Source organism: Dermacentor albipictus, chromosome 5, assembly GCF_038994185.2.
Source record: "Dermacentor albipictus isolate Rhodes 1998 colony chromosome 5, USDA_Dalb.pri_finalv2, whole genome shotgun sequence".
Taxonomy (NCBI): Eukaryota; Metazoa; Arthropoda; class Arachnida; order Ixodida; family Ixodidae; genus Dermacentor; species Dermacentor albipictus.
The window spans coordinates 95,941,259-95,966,618 of NC_091825.1; the positions used below are offsets into that span (position 1 = coordinate 95,941,259).

The 25,360-nt window shown below is 52.5% G+C and overlaps 1 protein-coding gene across 2 annotated transcripts in view; it reads left to right on the forward strand.

Annotated features, from left to right (window-relative positions):
* The window catches only part of LOC135918624 (trithorax group protein osa-like), a 178,261-nt gene that overhangs the window by 129,174 nt on the left and 23,727 nt on the right, over window positions 1–25,360 (forward strand). For both annotated transcript variants that reach the window (XM_065452244.2, XM_065452245.2), the window contains exons 4-12: window positions 2,899–3,112; window positions 14,549–14,647; window positions 15,312–15,407; window positions 18,874–19,299; window positions 22,030–22,376; window positions 23,581–23,619; window positions 23,986–24,174; window positions 24,268–24,478; window positions 24,856–25,333. In XM_065452244.2, coding sequence (XP_065308316.2) covers window positions 2,899–3,112; window positions 14,549–14,647; window positions 15,312–15,407; window positions 18,874–19,299; window positions 22,030–22,376; window positions 23,581–23,619; window positions 23,986–24,174; window positions 24,268–24,478; window positions 24,856–25,333 — 2,099 coding nt within the window. The remainder of the gene's footprint in view (window positions 1–2,898; window positions 3,113–14,548; window positions 14,648–15,311; window positions 15,408–18,873; window positions 19,300–22,029; window positions 22,377–23,580; window positions 23,620–23,985; window positions 24,175–24,267; window positions 24,479–24,855; window positions 25,334–25,360) is intronic.

Sequence of the window (25,360 nt, forward strand, 5' to 3'; positions counted from 1 at the left end):
CAAATTGCCGTTGCCGAGGTGGGGGGAGGGGGGGGGGGGAGCGGATCATTAGCTCTGTTTGCGGAGAAGCGGACCGCGAGCCGTTCGCGTGCCGGCCGTTACCGGCGAGATATCGCGTTGCCATCTATTTGCAGGAGCCCCCCCCCCCCCCCCCCCCCCCCCCACCCACCGCTCTTTGGTTTGTTGTCTTTCTGCCGCCTCGCTGTCTGCGCGGTTCGTTTTCATTCGGGTGATATTTCACACCGGTCCGCAAGGTCGTCCGAACCGAAGGCCGACCGCGAGTGCTGTGCTGTGCTACAGTCGTGTTGCCCGAAAGAAGTGGTCGTGCAAAAGAACAGCGCCTGTCAACAAAAGGGAAGGAAATGCGCGCAGCCTAAGGAACGGTTTTAAAAAAAAAAAGGAGAGAGAAGAAAACGCGAATTGACAACACTGCCGCTATCGGTTGCGAAGAAGAGCGCTGTTCGAAAAGGCGACGCTGGAGCCGCACCACCGGCCGGGCCGCTGAAAATAGCGAATGGACGGATCATTTACGAGCGCAGCGCCAAGATACGAGAGTTGCAGACGCGAACAGGAACAACAAAAGGTTGGGTGGGGGCGCTGACGGTCCAGCGAGAGGCTTTTTTGTTTGTGTGTGCGCGTGCGTGCATGCGTGCGTTTGGGTTCCTTGGTTTGTTGTGCACTTCGGATTCGGTAGGAAAGGGTTTCCTTTCGGCTTGGTTACGTAGTAACGTCGAACTCGGAAGGGCGCCCGCCGCTTTTGCGGAAGGAACCAAGAAAGAAAGAAAAATAAAACGGCCAAATAAATCTGCACGCTGCCACGCGTGGCGGCGTCCGTTTCCTCCCCCTTAGCACGGAAGACCCAGTTCTTTGTTGCTGTAGTGATGCCCTCCTTCTTTCTTTCTCTTTTCTTTCTGTCCGTTCCCTCTCTTCTCTCTCCGTTCTTGTAGTGCATCGTCTGTGCATGTCGTGTGCTGGATGTCTTTCTTGCATTTGTGCCGCTCCTATTTTATTTCTTTTTTTTTTGCTTGGCTCGCTGCGGCAGTGCTTTTCCTTCCTTTTTGCGTTGCTTGTTCTCGCGAGGGAGCTCCACCGGCGAGCGAGCAGATACGCGCAGCTGCTGTTATCTTTTCTTCTTTTGGCCACCGCGAGACGACGGCGTCTGTGCGTCTGTACCGCGGTGAGAGGGCGTGCGTGCGTGCGTGCGTGCGTGCCCGGGCGTTTGAAGAATTCACCCCGACAGCAGCGCGGCCGCAGCTCCCGATGACGTAATTGGGAAGTCGTTTCCTGATTGTAATTGGGAAGTCGTTTCCTGATTGTGAATGCGGTGTTATGGGGCTTTCCCCGTCGTCCGTGTTTATGTTCCTTTTTTTTCTTTTCTTTTTCTTTTCTCTAAGTGCGGGCGCGCGTCGCCGTATGTTTTGATCGGAACGGTTCGCTGGCCGCCGGACAGGTGTTTGAGCGATGGGAAAAACGCGTCCAGGCGTGAAATGGTGCGCGTTCGCGTATGCGCGCGTGGCTCCGATGTTGCCCCCCCAGTAAAGCGAAAAAAAAAACAGAACAGAATCAGTGCTGCGTGTTTGCGGAAGGAATAGGTTTCGGATGGACGGGTGGCAAAACCGGATATGACAATGAGAGGAAGTAAAAAGGAAAAAAAAAGTTCTGGAGGACAATGTTTGATCGCCTCCTCCTGCACTGTGTAAATAAAATCGACGGGTGCGCTTTAACGTTGATGAAGCCGCCCCACTTTTCCGTTTCTTTCTTTCTTTCTTTTTTTTGTACGTCCTGGAGTTTCGTTTGGTAGCGATTGCAGCGCGCGTTGTCTCCGTTCTGGCAAGCTGCGGCGTACACCGTTGGCCAGGAGTGTCGCACATCAGTTGACAGCTTGACGCCAACAGCGTCGGGAGCCCTATCGAACGGGTTAGCGAGCGCGACGTGTTTGTGGTAGTCGTTAGGTGGGATAGCTCTGGCTGGCAAGAAACAGCTGGGCCGAGCCCATGCCCGTGCTTGCGCATGTGCGTACAACAGCGACGTATCGCATCGTGTAGAGTCCACTTGCTCGTGTGAGGCAGTCGGAGCTCCGCAACGTCGCGTACTCACGCAGTTTGGCCTCAGAGTTGAGCGAGTCCGGGCGCTCTGGTCTCTACCGACCAGATGTTGGCGGATTCCATTCCCGGCCACAGTCCTGGTTGGGCGGAATGAATATAGCCGGATGGGACATCGTGATGCAGATAAACTGCTTCCTAGACTTTCGGGGTTGAACTTAAAGTCAAGGTTGAATTTCTACTGCGTGTCTGGCTTCGAGCCGGCTTCCGGCGTGTGTCACGACGCCATTAAACGAAGCGCACGTTACTTTGCCCCTTGTGTCCTTTTGTTCCGACCTTAGGCTTACTCTTTAGTGTCTGTGTGTTTTCACTTATTTCGTGTGGAAAATGTCTCCCTTATGTTCTGGAACAGTATCGTGGTCTTGTGGCTGTTTTCCTTTTTTCCACATTGAAGAGCTTGCTCGTGTCACTAGCTTAGTTTACACGAGCTCTACGCGAGCGTGCCGATTCGGACCTCCGTACCCCGCAGCCATACTCCACCGCCCCCCCCCCTTTTTTTTATTTAACGTGCATCTTGCCAAGCTAGTTCGGGCGAGTCAACCTTGGCAAGCGAGTTGACTCACCGCGCCTCGATCCTCATACGGCCCTACCCTCAAAAAAAAAAGAAAAACATTCAAAACAAACCCGACGACTGGTACTGAGCCCTACAAGCCTACGCTCGACCCGACTCTATCGTGTTCGCGTAAACGTAGCCAAATGCTGTGAGCGAATTGAAGTGCTCTTAGCCCGCGCGTGTGTGTGTCTTGTCTTGCTGCGACTGACCCCCTGCACTCCCTGTCTCTTCCCGTTGCCGCAGGAGCTGAGCGGTGGCGCCTCCGAGGACGAGCACGCCGGGGGCGCCCGCAGCCCCGCGGCGGGCCCGGGTCCCTTGCGGGGCGCCGCGGGCACGCCACCCGCCCCCCAGCAGTCGCCGCTGCGGCCGACGCCCTCGCCGGGGGCGGCACCACCCGGAGGGGGAGGGGGACCTCCGCCCCCGGGCTCGTCGGCGCGCTCCATGTCGCCCGCCATCGGTGAGCAGCCCCGTTGCCTTGACGACGGCGTCCGGTTTCCGTGCAGTGCCAGTCCGCTGGCCGTGACTAGTGCGGGGAAAGAACAAGGGGACGGAGGGACATGGTCATCTCTGTAAAAGCAAACAATAGCCAGTCGGCTTGCAGAGGCAAAGACACTCGTTTATTTCAATGTTAATTGTTCGTGATTTAGTGTTGGTATAAAAACTGAGCTACCAAGTTGCATATTTAGTACTATGGGGAAATATCAGTGACTATTTTTTAGTGCACAATATCTCATTGCCAGCACAAGTTATACTACACCTTCAAGCAATCGGGAAGCTTAAAGGACTTATGGTGCAGTGTAAGAACTGTATTTGTTTAGCAAAGAAAGTCTCGGCATGAAAATTGTCTTTAAATAGATATTTGTCAATCGAGTTAATATACAGTATGAATGAAGCCTCAGTTACTCGAAAGTGCCACAAATAATTGCTATCGTTTATCGTGTATCTCTTGAACAAGTACAATGAAATAGAGAGCCGAAAACATTTGTCTAGAAATGTTAAGTTAGTACTGACGGTAGATTGCGCCTGTCAAGAGCAAGTGATGCTCAGGGCACTTCAGGCTTGTCACATGAAGACCCCTTTCTGCACGGTGCATGCATGAGGCGTTCAGCAGCAATTCTTTGCAGGTCAGGTTTGTGGATCGGAGGTTCTTCTGCCAAGTGCTTATCTCGTGGTGTGTGTGCAGTCATCAGGCCTTTGGAGCCTGTAGCTGTGATGAAGCGCTGCAAGGGATAGAAGCTGTATGTAATACAAACCATCAAGACTGTTCAAGACAAAGTATGACTCTGGAAAACTTGTATAGAGGACGTGGTAGTCCAGCATTCAGGAAATGTTAAAGGATGAGAATGTATGGATGGAAAACTGAGCGACTTGGTAGGGGTATTTGTTGAATCTTGTGCAGTGCTCACAGTTGGACGAAGGACAAGGGAAGTACGCGGGACATGGGTTGAATGTCAGCTGATTTTTCTTTTAAGTGCAGCTTTGCGTGCAGAGGAATTGAAGCTTCCCGTATCAGACGAAAATGAAGGCCGTGTGTGTCGACCATCAATACAGCTTTAGCTTACAGAATTACAGTACTTGGTCGGCACATGCAGGGTAAGGTAGAGTGCCAGTTGTGCTCATGGCGTTTTATAATGCGCTTTCCAGTTTGCAGACGCTTTAGCTTATGTGCTCTCAGTTTTCTTTCTTCGTGTGTTTCTCATCTGAGAGTCGGCACATGTCTCGTGTACTCTTCTTGCCCTTTCTTTAAGCGTGAGCCTTGCACAAACTTCAACTTGAGCACGCAGTGCACGCTTCATTACCTTGGTGTGGAGGCACACTTCCTAATATATTTCTTCATTGTGACGTTTAAATGTCGGCAATTAGCACGTTGTGTTGCTGGCTTCTCAACAACATTATTTAAGTGAATGATGGATGGTGATTAGCAAAGCGATGTGTTCCACGTCTACTTCGTCAAAGCAAAATGTACACGCAAATACAACTTGCAAAGGGGAGACAACTAGAATGTCAAGTATGCTGAATTCTAAAATATTAAACACACACACGCACACACTATAAGCCATACTTCATATGGCGTCCATGATTCGCAGTGAACTCCTCGTTGCTTTTTCGTGGAAACGTGTGGTGAAAGATATATGCATACCGCGGCTTTCGTTTTTCTTATTCAGGCCAGAATGGGCACTGCTTTTATCCACTGTTTTGAATCGGCATATATTAAGAACTCCGAGAGTTCTTTCGATCATTCGTCAGGACAAGTAGAGCGATCCTCTTAGTGAATTAAGGCCTCGAGAGAACGAAGTCTGCGGCGCAGCTGTTCATACCCGAGTTATAAGCGGGGGGGGGGGGGGGGGGGGGGGGGGGGGAGTCGCTGTGGTCGTGTAGTCCTATTGGATGTGTTCCGTTCCTTTTCCCTTCTGGAAGTAGCCTCAGAAGTGGGGTTTGGTGGTCGCGACCCCCGCGATCTCTACGCACCAGGCAGCAAGAGCGCGGTTAGATAGCGGGCACCTTTTGCAGAAACCGCAGATGCTCTTGCTAGGAGATATCCCACCATTGTGACAAACACGCCGTCACGCGCATTCGTCATTCTTTCGTTTGACGATCATTAGTGTCACGAGGCCAGAAACGAGGCCAAGCTTTTAAAATTTATCACTCCTGCAAAGGCGACAATTCGGGCGGTTTTGGCCTTAATTGCGCCAAGCGACGGTTGAAAACGTTGAAGGCCCAGTGCATCCAGCGAGCGTCAAACACGCGTGCCCACGAGCATCGGCGTCTAATTTGTCTAGTTGCAACCGTGCCCGAGGTCGCTGCAGTCAAGTTGAAGGGAGCGCGATACGTTTTTGCCTGGCTTTAGAGCCGGATCCACGAGCCGTGTTTCTGCTGTGCGATTTTAGTTTGCGCTCTCTCTCTCTCTCTCTCTCTCTCCTTTTTTATCTCGCACCTGTTAGCCTAGTCGGGAGAGTTGGTCGGCGACCTTCGAAGTCCAGTCGCCGCTGGAATGTGCGGTATTCGTGGATGAGGGAAAACGGCCCGCGACGAGTTAGGCGCAGCATCGTTTAGAAGCGGGAACGTTCGGCGAACCGAATAAAAATTTAAACATGTCGTATTTCAACGTCCGCCCCTTTAGGTAAGCATGCTCTCGTCGTACAAGGCTGTGTTGACCACCGCGCGAGGAAAACGAGTGAACGGTGCTCCCCCTCCCCCTCCCCCCCGCCCATTTTTTTTTTTTTTTTCGCGCGTGTAGATCTCCACTAGGACTGCCAACTCGAGGGAGAGTTACCATATTAAGGTAGTTTTCAAGTCTATGTGGGAATAATGGTAATATTTGCTAGTTTGAGGCAAGTTTTGGGCCTCCGCATGTAACTGGAACTCGATCGGTAATTTGTATTTTTTTTTCCCGAGACAACATCGAATATCAGCTGCTTTGGCTACGTTTGGGTTGTTCCCTCCAGCCGTTAGGCGGTTTGTTATGCGATTATCTGGTAACACTGGAAAACTCGAGTAACTTTTTTTGCAGCAAATATTGCAGGATCAGCGTAGTGGCGCGCCTCCTGTCACCGCTCCCGCTTACTGTGGGAGTCTAGCCGTATGCTCCTGCTTACAGCACCGCTATCTCGGTGCGGAAGGCGACCGCAAAATAAGGAAGCACTTGACTCTGGGCTCGCAAAGCACTGTCGTGTTACTTCCGCCGCTCGTTTGAGCGCGTTTAATAGGCTGCGAATACCACGTTCCTGTATCAGTTTTCATGGCCCACGCGAGAAAAAGCTAGGATGTAACCGTCCAAATCGCGGCGTTTGAGAGCGCCGTTGTGCCTTCTCGGAAATGAAAGTCTGGGTACAAAGGCGTAAAGGTTACGTAACATTTCTCATCGTGGGAAAATGGAAGTGATGGTAGAAAGCAACAAATATTTAGTATCATATAATTATTTGGGCAAGTGAGGGAGATGCCGCCAGTAATACGGAATTTTCAGGTGTCCGGTGTTACGGACTTTGCACCGCTGCACCACTATTACGACTTTGTGGTCCCGTAGCGCTCGTCACCCGTTTCGTGACAGAGCGTTGGTAGCGAAGACTCCGAGCCAGGCGTCGATGAGAATAACAAAAGGGACTTTATACATTATATACAGGTTATCATACAGGACATGAACGGGTCGGCACTGGGGCCGAGTGCTCACACAAACGCGACTGTTCTCGCACGGCGACGTCCGGCGAAAACGCGTGACACATCTCACCCCAGTCGGGAGCGACACTGTCTCCCGGTGGGTCGGCGGATCCTGTTTTTCAGGCAGCGCGTCGCTGCTTTTATAATCCCCGAGGAACCATTGTCACTCAAACGGCCCAATACAAAGTCAGCACACGACGGTCGTCCGAGGGGTCCAACCAGCGACCGCGCTGGCCACCCGGTTCAAAGTTCGCGCGCGCGGAGACCTCCATGCAAAAGGAGGTGCGGCGCCGGGCTGTCTGGCACACGCTGACACGTCTAAACACGTTGCCTGCCGATGCTTCTCCCGCAGGACACCGCTGCCTGACGGCTCAGCATCTTGACTTGTGAAGGGAGAATTAGGGCGCTCGCAGGATAGATTCTGCATCTTGCAGATTCGGAATCCGGGCTTGTGGTAATGGCACAACACCGGTAGGGAAATTCTGACTTTCCGTGTTAACCCTGGTCCCGGCGTTCGCTTTCCTGCCTACCTCTTCGGTTTGCTTTGCCGGGGCATTCGATTTTCGATGCTTCCTCGTCTTTACATCGGGGACGGGGTCCTGTCGGGTGTCCCACCAGTCTATTTCCAGAGCAGAGGTCGTTTTTATTTTACGACCGTGTCCCGTGCGTTAACTATGCTGTCTCGTTGAGGACCGACCGTGAGGTCTCGATCAAGCGCCGCTCTCTCCCCACGGCCGAACTTCGTGCGGCGTTGCGTTCGATCATTTTTGGACCTTGGGCCGTAAACATTTCGACCCGTGCGTGTCGCGGCGAAGGAAAAAGAAAAAAAAGAAAAGGCGGAACAAGCGAAAACCGTCAATAAAACGGCGGAATGCTGGGAGGGTGTAATTGATTTGCCAGAAAAGGGGGCGGGGAGGCATTCGCGGTGCCTCGCTCGGATCATTTCTTCGACGGCTCCCTTGCGCCGTACCGAAACCCGCGGCTGCCGTCCTTTGCGGAGGTCTCCTTTTCCGCCCGGCTGCCCTCGCTGCAGCTGCCGTTCGGCGAACGCGAGAGCGGGCGGCGGCAGCAGCCGTCGTGTGTCTCGCCTCGGTGGCGCAGGTCGCTTCTTGTGTTCCTCCTCCTCCTCCGACGTCGTCGTCATCGTCTCGCTGGCACAGGCCCGTGAAGAAGGCGTGCGGGTCTTCGTCGTTCCGCCGGCTGCTGCTGCTGCATCGCGCGGGCCCGTCGCCCCCTCCTCTCTCTCTCTCGTTCCTCGGCGCTGCCTTCTTATCGGCCATCCGGATGCGAGCCGGCGTTGCCTCAGCTTTGCTGCCCCGTGGGAACACGGCCGCGCTCCGAGGGGTGGCTGTGTTGCGCGCCGGGTGCGCCTGCTGCCGCCGCCGTCGTCGTAGGAAGCTGGGGGTGCACGCGCGCGAGCGACCGCTGTGTCTCGCGAGACCCGACTCCGCGGTTTCCCTTCCCGGAGGCGGCAGTCGCGAATAATGTGCCGTCGAACGTGCGACGGCGAGAAACGCTGTGGGCGGCGCAGGTACCGGCGCTATCGCCGCGTCCATCTCGTTGGTGCGGTAGGAGACTCTTGAGGGGAGAGGGAACCAGCCATCCACCGTAGTCAGCGGACGTTGCGCAGGGAACGACTGAAAGTTGGAACAAGTTTGCCGGCAATCATGTGAATCGAGGAATCAGGGGTGTCGTCCTTTTCGTTCCTTCTTGTGCCCATGTTAGCCCACGCGTAGTAGAAAAAAAAATTTTTTATTTTCGTCGGACATATTGTGTCACGGCTTGCGCACGTTGGCAACGTGCGGTATGCTAGCGCTCGCCCAAAAGGCGAGTGTCGGAATCGCGCCGGCTTCGTTGCGCGTCCTGTTCGACCAAACGAGCTGGTGGCGAGTTCTTCCGAGCCTGCGCTTCCTCCCTTCTGGCGCGGCCCTGTGGCCAGACGCATCTGCGACCCGAGGACGGCCGCGCGATGCCTCCATGGGCGTCTTGCGCTGGAGTTTGAGGTATAGCTGCGGCGCCTGGTGGCGGCGCGGGAAACGACATCTGGGTCGTACCAGCTTGGGTCGTATGGAGCCCTGGCTGTGGCGAAGCACGTTTCTAGGCCGAGTTTTGCGTCAATTCGCACTTTTTTCTGCCCTGTTGCGAGTGCGAAAATGCTCGTCACTTCTCGAAGACCATGCCGACCACGCTGCGAGCTCGCCGCAGCCTATAGTTTAACGAAAACGGGCTCTCCGTGTGCCGTGGGACGCAATGCTGGGAGCAGACGAAATCGGTGGCGCCGATCCGGAGAGACCTAGCCCAGCCTCGAGAAGGCGTCACCGTCATTACTTCTGCGTCGTGGGCTGCCATGAACAAGAAGGCCTGAATCCCAACATCATATTCTGCCGTTTTCCTTCAAGGCCTCACGAAGTGGAGCGTCGGGCGCGCTGCATAGCTGCAGTTCGTCGCGCTGAGTAAGCGAAACTTCGCGCCATGCTGACTGCTTCGCTTGTCTTGAAGCTTGCTTGATTATCTGCGTTCTAATGTTCGGTCTTTTGCACCTACAGTCCCGACAGCAGACCGACATAGCAGCAGGCATGGCTGGTAATTCACGATTCGAGACCCGGCCAAAGCGACAATTAACAATTCGACCGATGCGAAGTGGTGAAGTGACCAGGTGTGTACAAATGAGCACAAATGGTCGGGCTCATTCGATTACACTTCACTACTCCACTACGAGCAGCACAGGTTAAGAGAGTTCAATGCGCTCATCCTTGATCTCAAGCCAGCACGTTGAGGCAACGCAGCAAGGCAGTATTGATTGCAACACATCGATGTTCGAGCGCTGTCATTAAAACCTACATCACGCGAGCGGCGTACGAGCTCGCACGTACATGCGAGCTCATATGTAATTGCATCAGTTATTACCAGTTACTAAAAAGGAGAGATGGCCGCTACTACAACGCAGGCATAACTACTTGTTTAGCGGCATGCAGTCAACAAAGATTGCAGGAGGCCCGCCGTTTCGCGGCATGTCGAAAGACCGCTGCCGTCGCGGCGCGTACGATCGTGCGCTCGAGCAGTTCGTACATCGCGGCGCGTACCGTCGTGTGCTCGAGCAGTTCCGTACACATGATGTCTGCCTATCGCCGCTGTGGATTCATTTCTACCAAGCATTTCCTCGCGTTTGTGCGCCTGAATCCAGCAGCTAGCGTGCAAATCTTACCTGAAGTTCCACTTCGTACGCGACTCGCTTCACTTGCGATTGACACGGTGCTAAAACTTCGCCGCCCAATTCTTGAACGGCGTACACGTATTCGGCACTGCATAATTTCTTGCCTTTACGCAGCGTGCCACCCCTGAAAAAATCTTCGGCGCCCGATATTCGCTGCAGGCCGTGAAACAACACAACCGAAAGTGGCGGGTCCACAGTGTCAACGTGCTTTCCGAAGCAGACGACCGAGCTTGGTACGACCCATTTTAGCGCAGAGGGCGCTTTTTAGCACCTTTTTCGCAGCGCCCCCTGGGCAATGCAAGAGCCCCATAGCCGCGCAGTTTGCATGCACCGGCGGCGCGGCTCGAGGAAAAGAGAACAAGGGTTGTGCTCCGCCACCTGCCTCGACGCCCTCGTTGGCGCCGAGTGCCGGCGGCTAGGTTTTCCCCGCTGCTTGCTCGGCGTGCCAGTTGTTGGGGGAAGGGCAACGCGCGAGGTGACGTGTGCGCCGTGTTGGCTTCTTCTTCGCGACGGCCTCCCATTTTCGTCTACCGCGTTTTGGACACTTCGGTTCGCTATGCGGAATGTTCGAGGAGCGCGTTCGGCAGTGTGCCAGCTCGTAGTCGTTGAAGCACGCTTCACCCCCCCCCCCCCCACCCACCATCTTTTTCTTTTTAGCGGAGGGCGAGGGAAAACTAGCTTTTGGCAGCGGAATCGGTCACACAATATGCGGATGTTGCGGTCTGCTGCGAACTGTTTCGATTTTCAGTAACCGCACAGAAACATGCGCCACAGACCACTCTCTTGAGCGAGGTTCAAATGCCTTGGCTCGTTGAAATTCAAAGGACCGTATAGTCTCCGAAAAGCTGATGCCTCGTCCTGTTTGCTGGACGTTTGTACCGCTCCAGAAGACCCCTCCCCGTAAACTCACGTGTATTCACGGTGACTGAATCATGCGAGTCGAACGCGCAGAAAGCCGCACGACACCAAGCCCAAATAAGGATCTACTCGCGCGCTCAGTGAACTTCATTCGCCCGTTCCCTGACAAAAGAGTAAGATGAACTTGCAACAATCCCAGGCCGTAACAAAGCAAGAAAGAGCAACGCAGCTGAAGAACGCTAAAACAGTGCAGTTGTGTTCTTCCCCTCCCGCACATTCAAAGGTGTTTCGCGCGGCTTGCGTTCTCCTCTTTTAATCAAACGGCGACTTCCATAGCCACGGAGAGAGCAAGTATTTAATTGCAGTAGCAATTATATGAACACTCCAGGCCCATTTCTGCCGTCGCCGTGAGGTTACGTGCGAGTGTGAGGGTGAGCCGGCGAACGCGGTTCAATCTTGCGTGCGTGAGCGAGGAACGCGGCACGGGTGCGTCCCCTCTCCTATGGCGTGCGAGGCAGGGGGGTGGGGGGGTCAGGTGAGCGAGGAGGGGCGTTTCTCTCCGGCGGCTGCTACCGTGCCTCGATGTCCTCCTCGCCCACCACTCCGTACAGAGTGGAGACAACCGCGGCGTCTACTACGGCGTTGGCCGCGCGAATCGCGGACGCCGTAGGAACGCGTTGCCGACGCTCGTGTGTCTTGAAAGCGATCTGCGACGTGGCTAAAGTGCGCGCCCGCGCGGGCCTTATCTCAAAGAGATCGGAGATCTTTGCTGAGTGCGCGTAGTGGGCGGTAGCTTCGTATGCGATGTACTTTCGACGCTTCGTTCGCGTTGGAGCGAGAGATACATGGAGGTCAATTTGCTTGCTGCTGCCGCAATTCCTAATTCCAGAATTTTCACTGCGAGCTTCCGCGCCCATCGAGCGAGCTGTGTTTATGTTTAACCTTTATGTTTATCTGTGCGCGCGCGAATCTGTTCTAGTTAATTGAGTTAAAATACGTTGACGGGCTAGTTGATTTGAATCCATGATAGAATGTGTAAACGCAACTGAACAAGGACGTAGAAAGAATCAAACACAAATACAGCGCTGTGGCCGTGTGTCTGCTTCTTTCTACGTACGTCCTCGTTCAGTCATGCTTACACATTCTATTATTGTGAATTTAGTAAACGAATGTTTGCAAGTTTATACGGCCGATAAAACTACTACCTTTGCTTCGTACAGCTATCTACTAATTCGCTATCGCAATCGGTGCTGCGCTTTTCCGGCGGAACTGCGAATTATTATGTTTTTCTTCTTCCGCAGCTCCGAATTATAGACTGGTGCTGTGTTACAAAGCTAACCGCTTCAGTGCGAAGCTCCTGCGTATTCGCGTGGTTAGTCGACGGTGCAACAGGTGTCACTCATCCTAGCTCGTCTTTGACTTGACTCGTCTCTCTTTGTCCGTTTCGTCGATCCCGCGCGAGGCGCTGGGATCTTCGGAACGGACGCAATAGGGGATCAGAAAATTTGGTTCTGGGAGTTCATAGTGTTTCTTTCTTTTTTTATTGTTTAATCTAGGTAGGACAATTAGGCAGTATAATAGCAAAAGCTTGGTGGCGCAACCCACCGCCCCGTTGCAAAGGGGACGCTCATAACATCCGTCCATCCATCCATCGGGCGTGACTCTCGTGGTTGGCGTGCGAGTTCGCGCGAGGTGCCGGCCGTAAGGAGTGAGCAACAGGAACGTGCCTCCCTCTCTGCTCGCACCACACAACTTCTCTCGGAGAGCGCCACGCGCCGACGATGAACATCGGCGGCCCGTTGCGTGCCCGTCCAGCGTTTCGGCAGCGCCCGTTGCAGAGACTGGGATCGCGTCTGCCGGCGCGTGTCGTTCCTTGTCGTCATGCCCGCTCGGTGGAGACAGTCGGCGTCGTCGTCGGATCGCGCCGCTGGCAGGTCTCCCCGGGCGTCGTCGACTCGCAGGAGACGCCGGAGCGGGGCGCGCTCTGCCTGCGCCGTCGCGCGAACATCGGCAAAGCGCCCGGAAGAGGCGCCGACCGCCGTTGGTGCAGGCAAGTTCGCGTGCTGATAGAGCCCGTGTGGCCAGCACCGTGGCTCACTCGGAAGCGCAGATGTCTTGAGCGTCGCCTGTGACGCGGCTTCGGGACGGGGTCGAATGTCGCACGTGGCTCCCCACGCCGTTTATTCGCGAAAATGAACGAATAACAAGAGGCGCGGCTCGATCGAGCCCCGCGGCGGGGTACGCGATGCAGGAACGCGAGCTGTGGCGGGATTAACTGCCTAGCGTCCAGGTCAGCCGCCGTGGGGGCCGTGCATATATAGCGTGCGGAAGGATCCCGTAATTTTGATGGTGATTTGACTGCCACTTGTCTTTTTGAGGAAAAGAAACACCCGCAGCTGGAATTTTGGGTTCAGTAGTCATCAGCATTGGGCCCTTCCTAACGGTAGCCGAGAGCGTAACGTCCGCGTGCGCTAAGTCATGGAAGTTGAATTCTGGGAAGTTTCTCTCGGAGTGATGATGATAGTGATTTGATAGTGCTCGCTGAACTCCTCTGTACTCCCTCGAGATCGCTCGTGACGTGATGCATCGCGCACCCAGGCGCACCGCCAGGGAAAATGGCGTGATGCCGATTGACTCGCGAGACGACGGCGCTTCCGCCGTAAGCAAGCTCGCGGTTCGGGAAGCTGTCGCTTGCAGGCGCTAGTGTGACGCTAGCAAGTGTCAATCCCTAGGCCCGGTTTTTCGCGCATCGCGACGTCCGCTCGTTCGATACGTGCAGCAGGAGAGAAACTATTCGTTTGTCCCCGACGGCGCGAGGTCGGCATTTTTGTTGGTGCGCGTCGAGTGCCCGTCCACTGTCGCCGCCACCCTGGCCGATGTTCGCGACGGCGCCATTTTCCGCCGGACGCTTGGCGCGTTTTCGCGGCTTGGACGCTGGCCGTGGCCGGCACACCGTGCCCGCGCGCTCACGTCTGCTGTAATCGAGCTCTCTTTACGAGCCGGATTCCGTGAGGCCACGTGAGTGTACCTCGCATTTGAACCCCCCCCCCTCTCCGCCGCGTGGTTTCCTTCTCTCTCTCTATTTTTTTAAGCCGGGCGTCCAGCGGGTTTTCCCTCGTGCGTTTTATCCGCGTGCTATCGTGCTCAGTATGAGTTACATACAAGGGCGTGGATCACCTTACCACGCGCTTTCGCATTGTAGCTCATACTGAGCGAGAGAAGCCCTGCCTTTCTCCAATAAATGTGATGGTGAAAATGTGGGGCAGTGTGTTCCAGGTTGTGGTACAGCCATTCCCAAAGCCCACCCATTTTCGAGATGCGGCCCTACACTTCGTAAACAAGTAGCCGCGAGTTGCCGCAGTAGCCTCACGCTCTTCCCTAGCTCGAAATGGCGTAGCAGGGGTTCACAGCAAGGTTCACGTAGATTAATCGTAACATCATTACAGGTTTACTACAGATCTGTGAGGGTGATAAGGTACTGCAGCTGTTGCCGTGGCTGCACTTGGAATTTGAAACAGACTGCAAGGACTTGCCTTCCATCCAGCTTTCTCTTACAATAGGGGCATTCACTTTAGAAATTGTTTCATTAGAAATTAGTGTGCGCGGCCAGAGAGGCATGCCTCTTTGTTTCTCAACTGTGCATTGCTTGCGTGATTGCCTGTGCAGGTTCACAGTCAAACATTCCTGTGCCTCCTCGACCCTCATCAAGTCATTCTGAGAGCAGTGCGCCAAATCATCTTTCTCAACCACAGCTGCCTCAGCAAGGTGCGTGTTATTTTACTCCCAGCTCTGTTGCAGTTTAGCTTTACAAGGTTGCATGTGGTAAAGATAACTGTTAAGTTAAGCTGTATTAATTATGCTTCTAGAATGACAAACAGGTTGCTCCTAGTGCAAGCGGAAGCTTGGGAAACCAGAAAATATGCAAAGAAGCAAAAAAAAGAAAATCAAATTGCGAGTAATCTGTACTTGTTCGCTAGTGGGGACTAAAACACTAATGAAAGAATACCTACAGCTGTTTAAGGGGATGTAGTGTTTGGGTTTAGCTTTGCTTTAAAGGAACATAATTCAATAATGGTGTGTTATGGATTCATTGGTAAACTAAACCTTAAAAAACTATATTTGTTTTGAGGATAGCCTTGTCTCCTTGATATGACAGCAGAAGAGTAGATACCTTGTCATTTCCTGTCCAAATTTCTCCTCTTTAAATATGTTTATTAGAGGCGGCACTTGTAATCATAGCAACTTGCCCTGACGCTGCACGATTTTGGCTACTGGACTGTCTTTCGTTGGCTTGTTCGTCAAGTACTGGCAAGCTGGGCTTTGCCACTGTGACAGTGAACCTTAACACCACCATCACATAACTAAAGAGAGATGTGCACAGAGATCACAGGAACCAAAAAACTGAACATACTCCTTTGTTTCCACCCAGGGTACAACCAACAGATGCAGGCATCGTCAATGTATGCAGCCAAGATGCATCAAGGAATCATGTCATCATCTTATCCCGGTCCCCACTATCCTCAAAGTAAGATGTTTCTCTGTTTCCTGTTGAAAACATCTGTAGTTGTGGAGTCTGTTGAATTTTTTTAAATTTGCTGTTCAACCCCTGTTGAAGCTCCTGATTTATTGTACTGTCAATGATGTGTTTGTGAACTACACATACTCTTGCGTTCCACTCTAGGTTTCTGGAATAATAGGAAGGCAATAAGTTTAGAAAATATGGATAGACATACAGCTGTGTTGAACCAAACATGGCATACAGGGTGTGGCCGTGAAGTAGTAGGCCTTTGTTTTCCCCGCCGAGCAGAACAGCTGCGTGGTGGTGCCAGCAGGCAAAATGGGTACAGCACGTCCAAGCTATGCATGTGCATATCATGACAGCTGTTGGTAAGGCATTACGGATAAAAAATTTATTGCTAAATGTAGTATCTTGTTTTATCTCAGTCGTAGCTTTAAATGGAGTTTACCATCGAGCCATGGAATTTCAAACAACCGGGCAAACTGTTGACACTGCATTTTACACGGTAATGCTCATTCATTTGAGGAAGGAGGCTTTCCTTTTCTGCAATGAAATCACCACTACCTGGATCCTCCATCACGAAAATGTGTGTCGCACATTGCTGAAAGTGAGGAAGTTTTGACCAAGCACAGCGGGGCAACAGTGATGCATACGGCTCCCCTACGGTCTAACTTGGCCCCAGCCAACTTCTTTTTGTTCCCTTGGATCAAATGTGGCTTGCAAGGACAGTGTTTTGAGACCGTAAGCAAAATCAAAGCAACCCTAATACAGGCTCTAACAGATGTTCATGTCGCCGTGCATACCAATCTTGGCAGAAACGCCGACTCAGTACATCAGCACCCAAGGAGCATATTTTGAAGGTACTAAGTGCTTGTGTATTAGCAAGTTAAAATAAATTGGTTTCCTGGCAATAATCTTACTACTTTCCGAACGCACCACCCTGTACATTGCGAAATGTTTCTGGGGCTAATTATTCTCTGCAATGTGGTGGTACTTGTATGTAGTGCATCTTGTTTCAGTTTAGCATAGGTTCTATAGAGTCGTCGACCGATGAATCGGACACCGATAATTCGGACAGCTTAGTGACACCGCCAATGGCACCATTGACTTAATGTGTAAAGACGACCGTTATTTCAGACAGCCGCCAGACCTACATTCACTTATCCGGAGCCCGTCCGTGGCTGTAGCATAAGGCAACTCTGCCACCATTATCTCCTCTGGCAACCTTGGCGAGACATCAAGTATGGCCTCGGAGATTACACATTAGATGGTAATCCCTTGCCTTGGTTGCAGCACTGTGCCTCAGGGATTTAGATTTAACTGCAAATTCCAATCTTGGAGGCCTTGCCTGAATTGTGAGGTCTCATCAACATCGTGATCATCACATCGATTCCGACACCATCGCGCATGGCCCGCTCTTGTTTGTTGAATTTGCCTTCCGGACAGGGTTCTGCCATTCGGTGCTTTATTGTTTCTTTAGTATGCATTCCCGACCACGCTCTGCTTGCTCCAAGAAATCTTTCTCGGGAACTTATCAACACTCCGCATCAAATGGCACCAACAGTGCCCTAACAGTCCAGCTCCGAATGAGTGTTGAGTCGCAGAGCTTGAACTGCCTACCACAACGAGCTCAAATGCGGGCATCATTGATGACCTGCTAGGCTGCCGTGGGCCGATTCCTGCCGCCGTTACATTTGAAGACTTTGCAGACGTCGACAGTGTGGTGTCGTCGTGTGTCGAACTGAACGATGACTAAACAATCGAGCAAGCTCTGCCATTGTCAAACTGCGACTCCAACCCGGATGATCTGCCGTGAGCACTGGTGCCTTCACATGCTTATGTTACTCGAACCTTTGCAGTCTTTCCATCGGTGTACAGAGAACACAAAACCGGCAGAAATGCAGTAAAAGCTTGTGAATTCACAACTCGACAATTCGAAATTTCGGATAATTCGTAGTAGCCGCCGCGGTCCGTCCAGCAATCAATTGAAAGCAATAGGTAACACATCCCGCTAATTCACACTGAAATGCGCACCGTCGGCGCCAATTCTAACTCCGCGCCATCGTAAATGGGGAGAGTGCTAGTGCGCGAGAGCACGTCGGCGGCGCTGGCGTCGCCGTGCGGTTTTCCGACTGCGGCCCTTTGTTTAGGCCTGACTGGAGACGCGCCTGCGCCTGGCCAGGCATGGCCAACGCCTCTGTCGCTTCTCTCCCGTGAAGTTCCGCCGTGCGCGGTGTGCTGTATGTGCAAACGAAAGCTTGCGAGGGTGAGCCGGCGTGCGGGCTTGAGGCGTACGCGGCCCGATGTCGCGTGCGCGAGCGAAGAAGGCGGGTTGGATGCGCGCCCCCTCCTGTCGCGCGGGAGGCACGGGGGTGAGGCGGAAGGAGGGAGCGAGTGCGTGGGAGGGGGACGTTCTTCGGCGGCTGCTGCTGCTTATGGCGCGTCCATGCGGGCGCCCTATCTTGAAAGCGATCTGCGACGCGGCCAAAGTGGGCGCCCGAGTGAGCCTCATCATTAAAGCGATCTGCGATGTTTGCAGACTGGGCGTAGTGCCGGTGTAGTGCTAGTAGCTTCCTATGCAATGTGCTTTCTACGTTTCCGTTCGCATTGAAGGGAGAGCTGTAGGAAGGACAATTCGCTGGCTGCTATTGCTGCGATTTCTCACTCCAGCGTTCTTCGACAAGTTTTCGCGGTCATCCAGCAGGATGTGTTAATGCTTACCTGTGCGCGCGTAACACCGTACTTGTTAATTTAGTTAGTGATCGAATGTTTGCAAGTTTATACGACCGATAAAACTACTATCCTTACTTCGTATAGCTATCTAATAATTTGCTATCTCAATCGATGCTTCGCTTTTCGGGTGAAATTGCAACATTCTTTTTTTTCACCGCGCCAGTCGGCGCGACAAACGCGCGGATGGAGCAAGAGCCATCTCGCTGTCGGGCACGTCGGACTGCATTGACCGCGTCCGGTTACGTTGGCTGCGCCAGTGCTTCAAAGTTTAGACATTGTTGTTCACGCCACGCCGGACTGTATACGTGCCTTAACCGAGCGATTTTTCCCTCTGACCTTCATTAGTTCAAATTTTTGTAGCATCTTTGTAGCATGTAGAATTAACAAGCTTTTACTGTACAGGTGGACTTGGTTGCATGTAAGCGAAAGTGGATGTAGCAATGAATCAACCACTTCTTCCTTGCACAGGGCCCTTAAAACGTAAACAAAATAATCTTTTTTTGCATACATTCGCTTTTTTCGGAGATTCAATAGTTTGGACTTCTTACATTCCTCGTGAAGTTCGAATTATCATTTGTCGACTGTACTTAAAGCGGGTACTGACTAGCCTTTCATGACATGATGACCAAGCACGTTGTGCCAGTGGATTTCCTGTGTTTGTGTTTACTTGCCGTTCCAATGCTTTGTCTGCCAGCCTGCATGTGCTCAGAGCAGTCCACTTCATTCTCCCCGTCTACAGGCAGCTACCCTAGGCAACAAGGAGCCCTGGGCGCCATGCCAGGCTACGGGCCCCCACAGGGTCCCGGCGGCTACCCAGCCGGGCGGATGGGCTCACAGGGTGGCTACCCGTACGGCAACTCGCAGTACGGCGGCTACGGAGGTGCCAACAGCCTGATGCCCCCACCACCAGGACCCCAGTACCCGAAGGCGGCGGGTGCAGCCTCTTCAATGGGGGCAGTGCCCCCGCAGGCGCCCGGCGGGCCCACGCGCCCCATGTACCTGCGCCAGCACCTTCAGCAGAAGATGTACGGCTACAGCAGTCCCATGACACCCCCCGGTGGGGAGGGGGCCTCCCCTTCCCCTTCGGAAGGTGGCCCTCCTCCTCCAGGTGGAGGTCCCATGCCACCGGGTGCCTGCTATTCGCAATGTCCACCAGCACCCATGAGTGAGTGGCTTTACATTTATAGGTTGCTGTTGTGAAACCAGTTGTGTTTAGTGTTTGGCTCCTTTAGGATACATCATAGCTTTTTTATCGACAATTCTGCTCAGTAGACGCTGTCGATCCAAGACATCACAGTAGGCTAGTTCAGAAATTTAAGGGTGGCGTATCCACCTTTCCATCATTGTTGCACCTTCTTTTTCTGTCTGTCCAAGCTTACTGTCATAAGAGGGGCCTTTCTGCTACTGCAGAAATGCTATGAACTTATGGAGCTGAACTTATAGGGTATGTACAACCCTACTAGGTATGGCTGTGGAATACTAGTTGGGGGGTGCAGCAGCTATGTTGTTCAAAACTGCTGACAGCAATGCTTGAGTGCATCATACCGTATTTACACGATTGTTAGTCGACCCTTTCTTTAAATTTGAAAGTCTGAAGTTGGGGGGTCGACTTACATTCGAAACCAAAAACATGGCCCCGCCAGTAAAAGCGATACCAACGAGAGCTACTATGTAGTTACAATTTTATGTTTGCTCTATGGCCCTACCCGTATCTTTTCGTTATCCCGCGTGTTTGTTCGCTTTTCGGAAGGGTTTTTCAACATTTTTGAGAGTTTTACAGTGCATGCAACAATCATGGGGGAGGGGGGTCGATAGTTGATGGAAGTGCCGCTGTTCGCATTTGCGGTGGCACCCTCAGAACGGCGGCGCTTGCGGGGAGTACCGGTAGTTCATGAAAGAGCAGACACCGCTTGCGGGTTTCTCTTTCTCTGTTTAAAGGCTGGCTAGACGCATTCCACTTGACTGCCGGCTACGTGCTACTTCTATGCTTCCCCAGTAGTCGTGAGTGCTCCAGGCCCACTAATCGTTCTGGACTCGTTCACAGCAGCGTTCAACAGGGCTGCCATCCTTTACCCCGAAGAAACAAATCACTGCGCAGCGGGCCGCGATTTCGATGTTTCTAAACGGGTGTTGCGAGAGTGGCGACTGCAGCGAAGTGAAATTTTCACCTGTGACGGCAAGTGAGAAATTTCCCACGTGCCGAAGTCTGGACGCTTTTCGGAGCTGTAGGCTAAGCTTGCGGCGTACGTCGCTAAAATGCGTGATCGGTCCCTGCCAGTGAAGTGCGACGTGGTCATGAAACAAGCCCGGACCTTCGCCTTAATTTTAAGGTTCTGCTCCGCCGTGAGTACAACGAGTGGCTGGCGGCAGAAGACTGCGAAATTACGCCAACCGGACCTGTCAAAAGAGCCTCTCTGACGGCTGCGTGTGGTTAGGTGCATTTGGCGTGGGCTGCTGTTCTGCAAGATGTTTGCCAAATTTGAAATTTCGCTGGACCACGACGCGCTGTGGGACCGCAGCAACGATGACGATGGCAGCACTAGTGAAGACGAGTAGTCCAGTGACCATGTCAGCTACTGATAAATTTTCATTATCAAATGCGCCCTCGGGTATGCTCCCCCCCCCCCCCCCCCCCCCGGTCACGCGGTATAGGGGGGTCGACTTGCATTAGAGTCGACTTACAATCGTGTAAATACGGTAGTTCAGCTTTCTGAGGTTTTTGCTTTGTCCTACAATTGGAACTTTGTGGGCTTGGTTGCAACCTTCACAAGTGGCGTGTGTTGTCATGACTGTTTTCAGTTGGTTAGTTTTTGCTGACTGAAGCGAGGGTCTCAGGTATTTTTGACTTCTTAACGGGGCCCGGAACCATTTTTCATTTAAGTGGAGAAAGAAATTTGAAGTGAAAATAAGCTATTTCAGAAATGCCTTGCTGCGAAAGGTGCTTTCATGCTCTTCAGCAGAAGTGAAGTTATTGACAATCAAACACAGCCTCCGCCTTGCTCCCATTCCTTCTTCAATGCCTTGCACTGCAAAGGTGACGATGGAGGGGGGTCTGCCCACAACGCTCTGCCTTTTAAATTTCACCGTGGTGTGTAGTTCACATTTTGAATATAAACGTAGATGCCGTGACTTCCTCCTCTGGTACCTACGACACGCTAAGCGTAAGCCAAACATGGTTGTCTTCAGCGAGTGGCAGTGCACTTAGCCAGTGGACTCGTGGTGGCACCCGGCTGCAGCCGACATATCTACACATATATGTAGCCAACTGCAGCTTGATGTCAGCTATCGGCCAATGTCGGCCGTCTAAGGGAATGACGAAATAAAGCGTCCAGAAGAGTGATGACAGGACCTTCTGTTAGAAAGAGAGCATTTGAGAAAGACGACTTCGCAATCCGCTTGCAAGCTCCATGCACGGCGTACGACAGCAAAACTTGGCTAAAAGTTTCAGAGCAGTGTATGCTACCTGTGGACTACGTTATTTCACCAAGCCCAAGAGGGGCGGGGGGGGTTCGGGCCCCTTTAAAGTGCACGGATTGGATTGGCAAGTGAAACGGTATGGCCAAAATTAATGCGCTGTTGTACTGGATACAGAATGCACTGTCGATAATACAGCCCCTGATGACAAGAGATAGGAAACCGAAGTAGTGCTCAGTGTGGCTTCTTAGGTGTAGTGTCTCTTGCGCGGATGTGTGTTCTAAATCAGTGGAAGGATGTTTGAGTACTTTTTCACTCACTGCTGTTGATTCTGTTGTGCTTGTACGGTGCTTGAAATACCAGCTTTCAATAATGCGCCGGAGCCAGCCTGTGTACCCTTTCGTGTGCTTGGTAGCTGCACTGCACACTTTTGGGCCATCAATTCCAACAATCTTGCCTTCTGCCTCTATGGGTTGTGCAGGTGGGCCGGCCTCACTGTTGTCGCAGCAGGGAGGTGTTGGAGGCAGCCCTCCCGTAACAGGTCCAGGTCAGGACGGAGGTGGTGGCGGCGGGGGGCGACCCCAACTTGCACCGCCACCTACGGTGCTGGATGAGGGGAGCCAGGCATCCAATGCGTCCGCCTCGTCATCACTTCCCGAGGAGCACCTGGGGCCGGGTGACAAGGGGGGCAGCAGCAAGCAGCCGCCCATGTCGCACCCGCCTACGCCCAACACCCTTCCCTCTCCTGGCGGTGCCTCCATGTCCTCCTTCCACGACGAGTTCGAGAGCGTCTCGAGCCCAAGCTGGCCACGGACACCAGCGAGCCCTGTGAGTGGCCATCCCACAGTATTTGTATGGGAAGGTGGCTGCTGCGGTTGTGGCTATTTACGCATTATATCATAGTGCATCAGGAGCTCTTAAAGTCATTCCTTAAGGCCATAACTATGTACAGCTATAGGTCAGTCCTTAAGGGTGTAAGCTGCACTTGAAGGCCTGAACATTGCAGAAAAATTAATTTTTGCAGTTTTCTCATTTTTATGCTTCCAAGACATCATTGCTTTAAATTCATTCAATAAGATTATGATACCCTTAATTTCCATGAGATTTTATAAGTTTTGTCCCAGTAAAGATGTTTTGGAATATTCCACTTGGATTTCTCAAAACAACAATCGTCATGTCCTTTCTGTTGTGGAGGAGCAATATCTTTTGTTGTGCTTGGCTATCGTTGTAATTTTTTCCCTAGAAAAAAAATGATAGGGCGTGTCATGAAGTAAATTGAGCTGCTTCATGCAGGAACTGGAGAAGCAGCTTGTGGAACCGATTGCCCCCGAGCAGATGAACATAACAAAAGGCATTGAGATCGACTTTGAGCTGTTCGAACATTCTGAATTTTGTGTTTTCCTTTCATTTTTTTCAAGGGTGAAGTGCAGTGACATCAGACAGGGTTTTGTCTTTCACATACTCTCTCGGGATAGCTGCACTCATGTTTGCATGACCCTGGCTTTGAAGTGTTGCCCCAGAAGGTGTTCTGGTGATAGACTGGTGGCAGATCTCGGTACACACTTGCTGGTCAGTTGACAAAGTAAGCCGAAGGTGTCAAGCTGCCAAAAGGCATTGGGCTGCATACATGGCAGGCTGCTTATGATGCACATCGAAGGAAGGTAGCAGTCGCCTAAGAGTTAGCAGGCAAATATTGGACCCCCCCCCCCTCTTTTTAGAAAAATCTCCATTAAATTCGGGTAAAAACTACCGTATTTACCCGAATGAATGCCATTGTTGCCGAATGCCAGTGACAACAAAGAGGTTTGGGCATTTTGTACGATTTTAATGTGCAGGCAGTTTTTTTAATCTACTTCCTTTGGGGGAAGAAAACGACGCATGTTAGGTTCAGGTAAAGCAGCAGACAGTGCTAATTTTTAAGAGTGTTCCCTGCAGAGGTACACATCAGCCGAAATGGTTGGAAGCAGACGGAAGGAGTTGTTGTGCATCTCTGAAATACAATTTCTAAATTGGTTTCCTGTTTCTTTCGTAGGTTGTGAATAGCCAAGTATACGAGCATCATATGATAAAGGTACGTGGCAGGTTGTTATTGCATCATTCTTGCTTTAGGGTGTGCTAAATTGTTTTTAAACGTTACACCCATGATTTCGTTGAGTAAAAGTGACCTGAAGTTTGCTTCTTATTATTGGCTTCTCACCTTAAACTTTCTGTGTTCACTTCTTTCAGAACTTTTAACTGGTATAAGCAAGAAAAAATTATTTTGCGCTTCTTTCTCCATATGTCCCAGCAGTGCATGTACTGTGTGTTCCATTTCTTGTTGCTACCACGCTGCCGTAGCTATGCAAAGGCAGTGTGCACACAGGCGCATAGCTGTTGTGCTTGGTGCGGCTGTTTCTGCCCGTATGCGCTGACATACTCTCTCTCCTGCTGTGTGCAGCGGCCAGATGGCCTCCTGAAACTGTACGACATGTCGGAAGACCCCGAGCGAAGGGCCTTCCTGGACAAGCTGATAGTGTACAACGACGAGCGTGGTACTCCCATCACCCAGTGCCCAACCATCAGCAAACAGCCCCTGGACTTGTTTCGCCTCTACCTCATCGTCAAGGATCGAGGTGGCTTCGTGGAAGTGAGTGTGTCCCTGATCCTGTGTGGGTCCTGTCTGCTGTGGCTGGCTGGTGGTGCTGAGCGTGCTGTTTGCTCCTCGCCCCTTGTGTTGCAGGTAACGAAGGCAAAGCATTGGAAGGATGTGGCTGGTGTGCTGGGCATCGGGGCCTCCTCTAGTGCTGCGTACACCCTGCGTAAGCAGTACATCAAGCATCTGCTGCCGTTTGAGTGCAAGTTTGACCGAGGGGGCATCGACCCTCAGCCCATCATCAGCCAGCTGGAGTCGGCCTCCCGAAAGAAGGCCAAGGGAACCATGTCGCCTTCGGGTGCGTCTTGTTCTCCCATTGCTTGGTGGACGCGCTTGTGGGCTGTGTACACGTTTGTGTTGCTGCGCTCTTCAGTTAAATGTGCAAAGTGGGCAATGGCATTCGTCAGGAGGGTTGTACTGTACACATATACTGAATTACGATCCTTATGTTAAAATAAATCTGACACTACTTTCAAACACACAGCAGGCTTAGAAGGGAAGCCACGCGCAGCGAATCACTAAACGGAATTCATTGAACTGTAACCTTTACCGTCTGCTTGTGAATCATTCTGCACAAATTTGTGGTATTAGCCTTTGTTGTAAACTGCTGCGTTGTGGCAGGGGGCGTGTGTGAAAGATGCTGTGTGAGCACCTCCTTTTCTGCTGGCGTTGTAGGTGCGAGTCAAGATTATGGGCCACCCGCCCAGACGATGGAGAGCTACCCGAGCAGTGGAGGCTACCACCCAGGGGCACCCTACCCCCCAAGTGGTCCCCCCAGCATGATGGGGGCTTCCGAGTACCCGTGTCCGCCTGGCTACCCACCTTCAAACCATGTGGGTGGTGGCTGTGAGCCGGACGGCTACCCTCCTTCCGAGGAAGGGCCCTACCCTGGGGAGGGGTACCCTCCTCCACATGGCTACCCTCAGGCGCCCCCCTACGCGGCAGCCAGCCAGGCCAGCCTAAGTGGGGGCTCCTGCGGCTATGCAGGGCCTGGTGGTGATCAGTATGGGCCTGCTGCCCCTGAAGGCTACCCCCATGAGGGGGGCTACAATGGCAGGGACCCCTACAGCAGCAGCGGCTATCCCATGCGGCCGCAGTCAGGGGCACCACCCTACCCACCCCAGTACCAGGGAAGCCACTACGACAGGGAAAGGTGCGGCAGGCCTCTTTGCTCTCATGG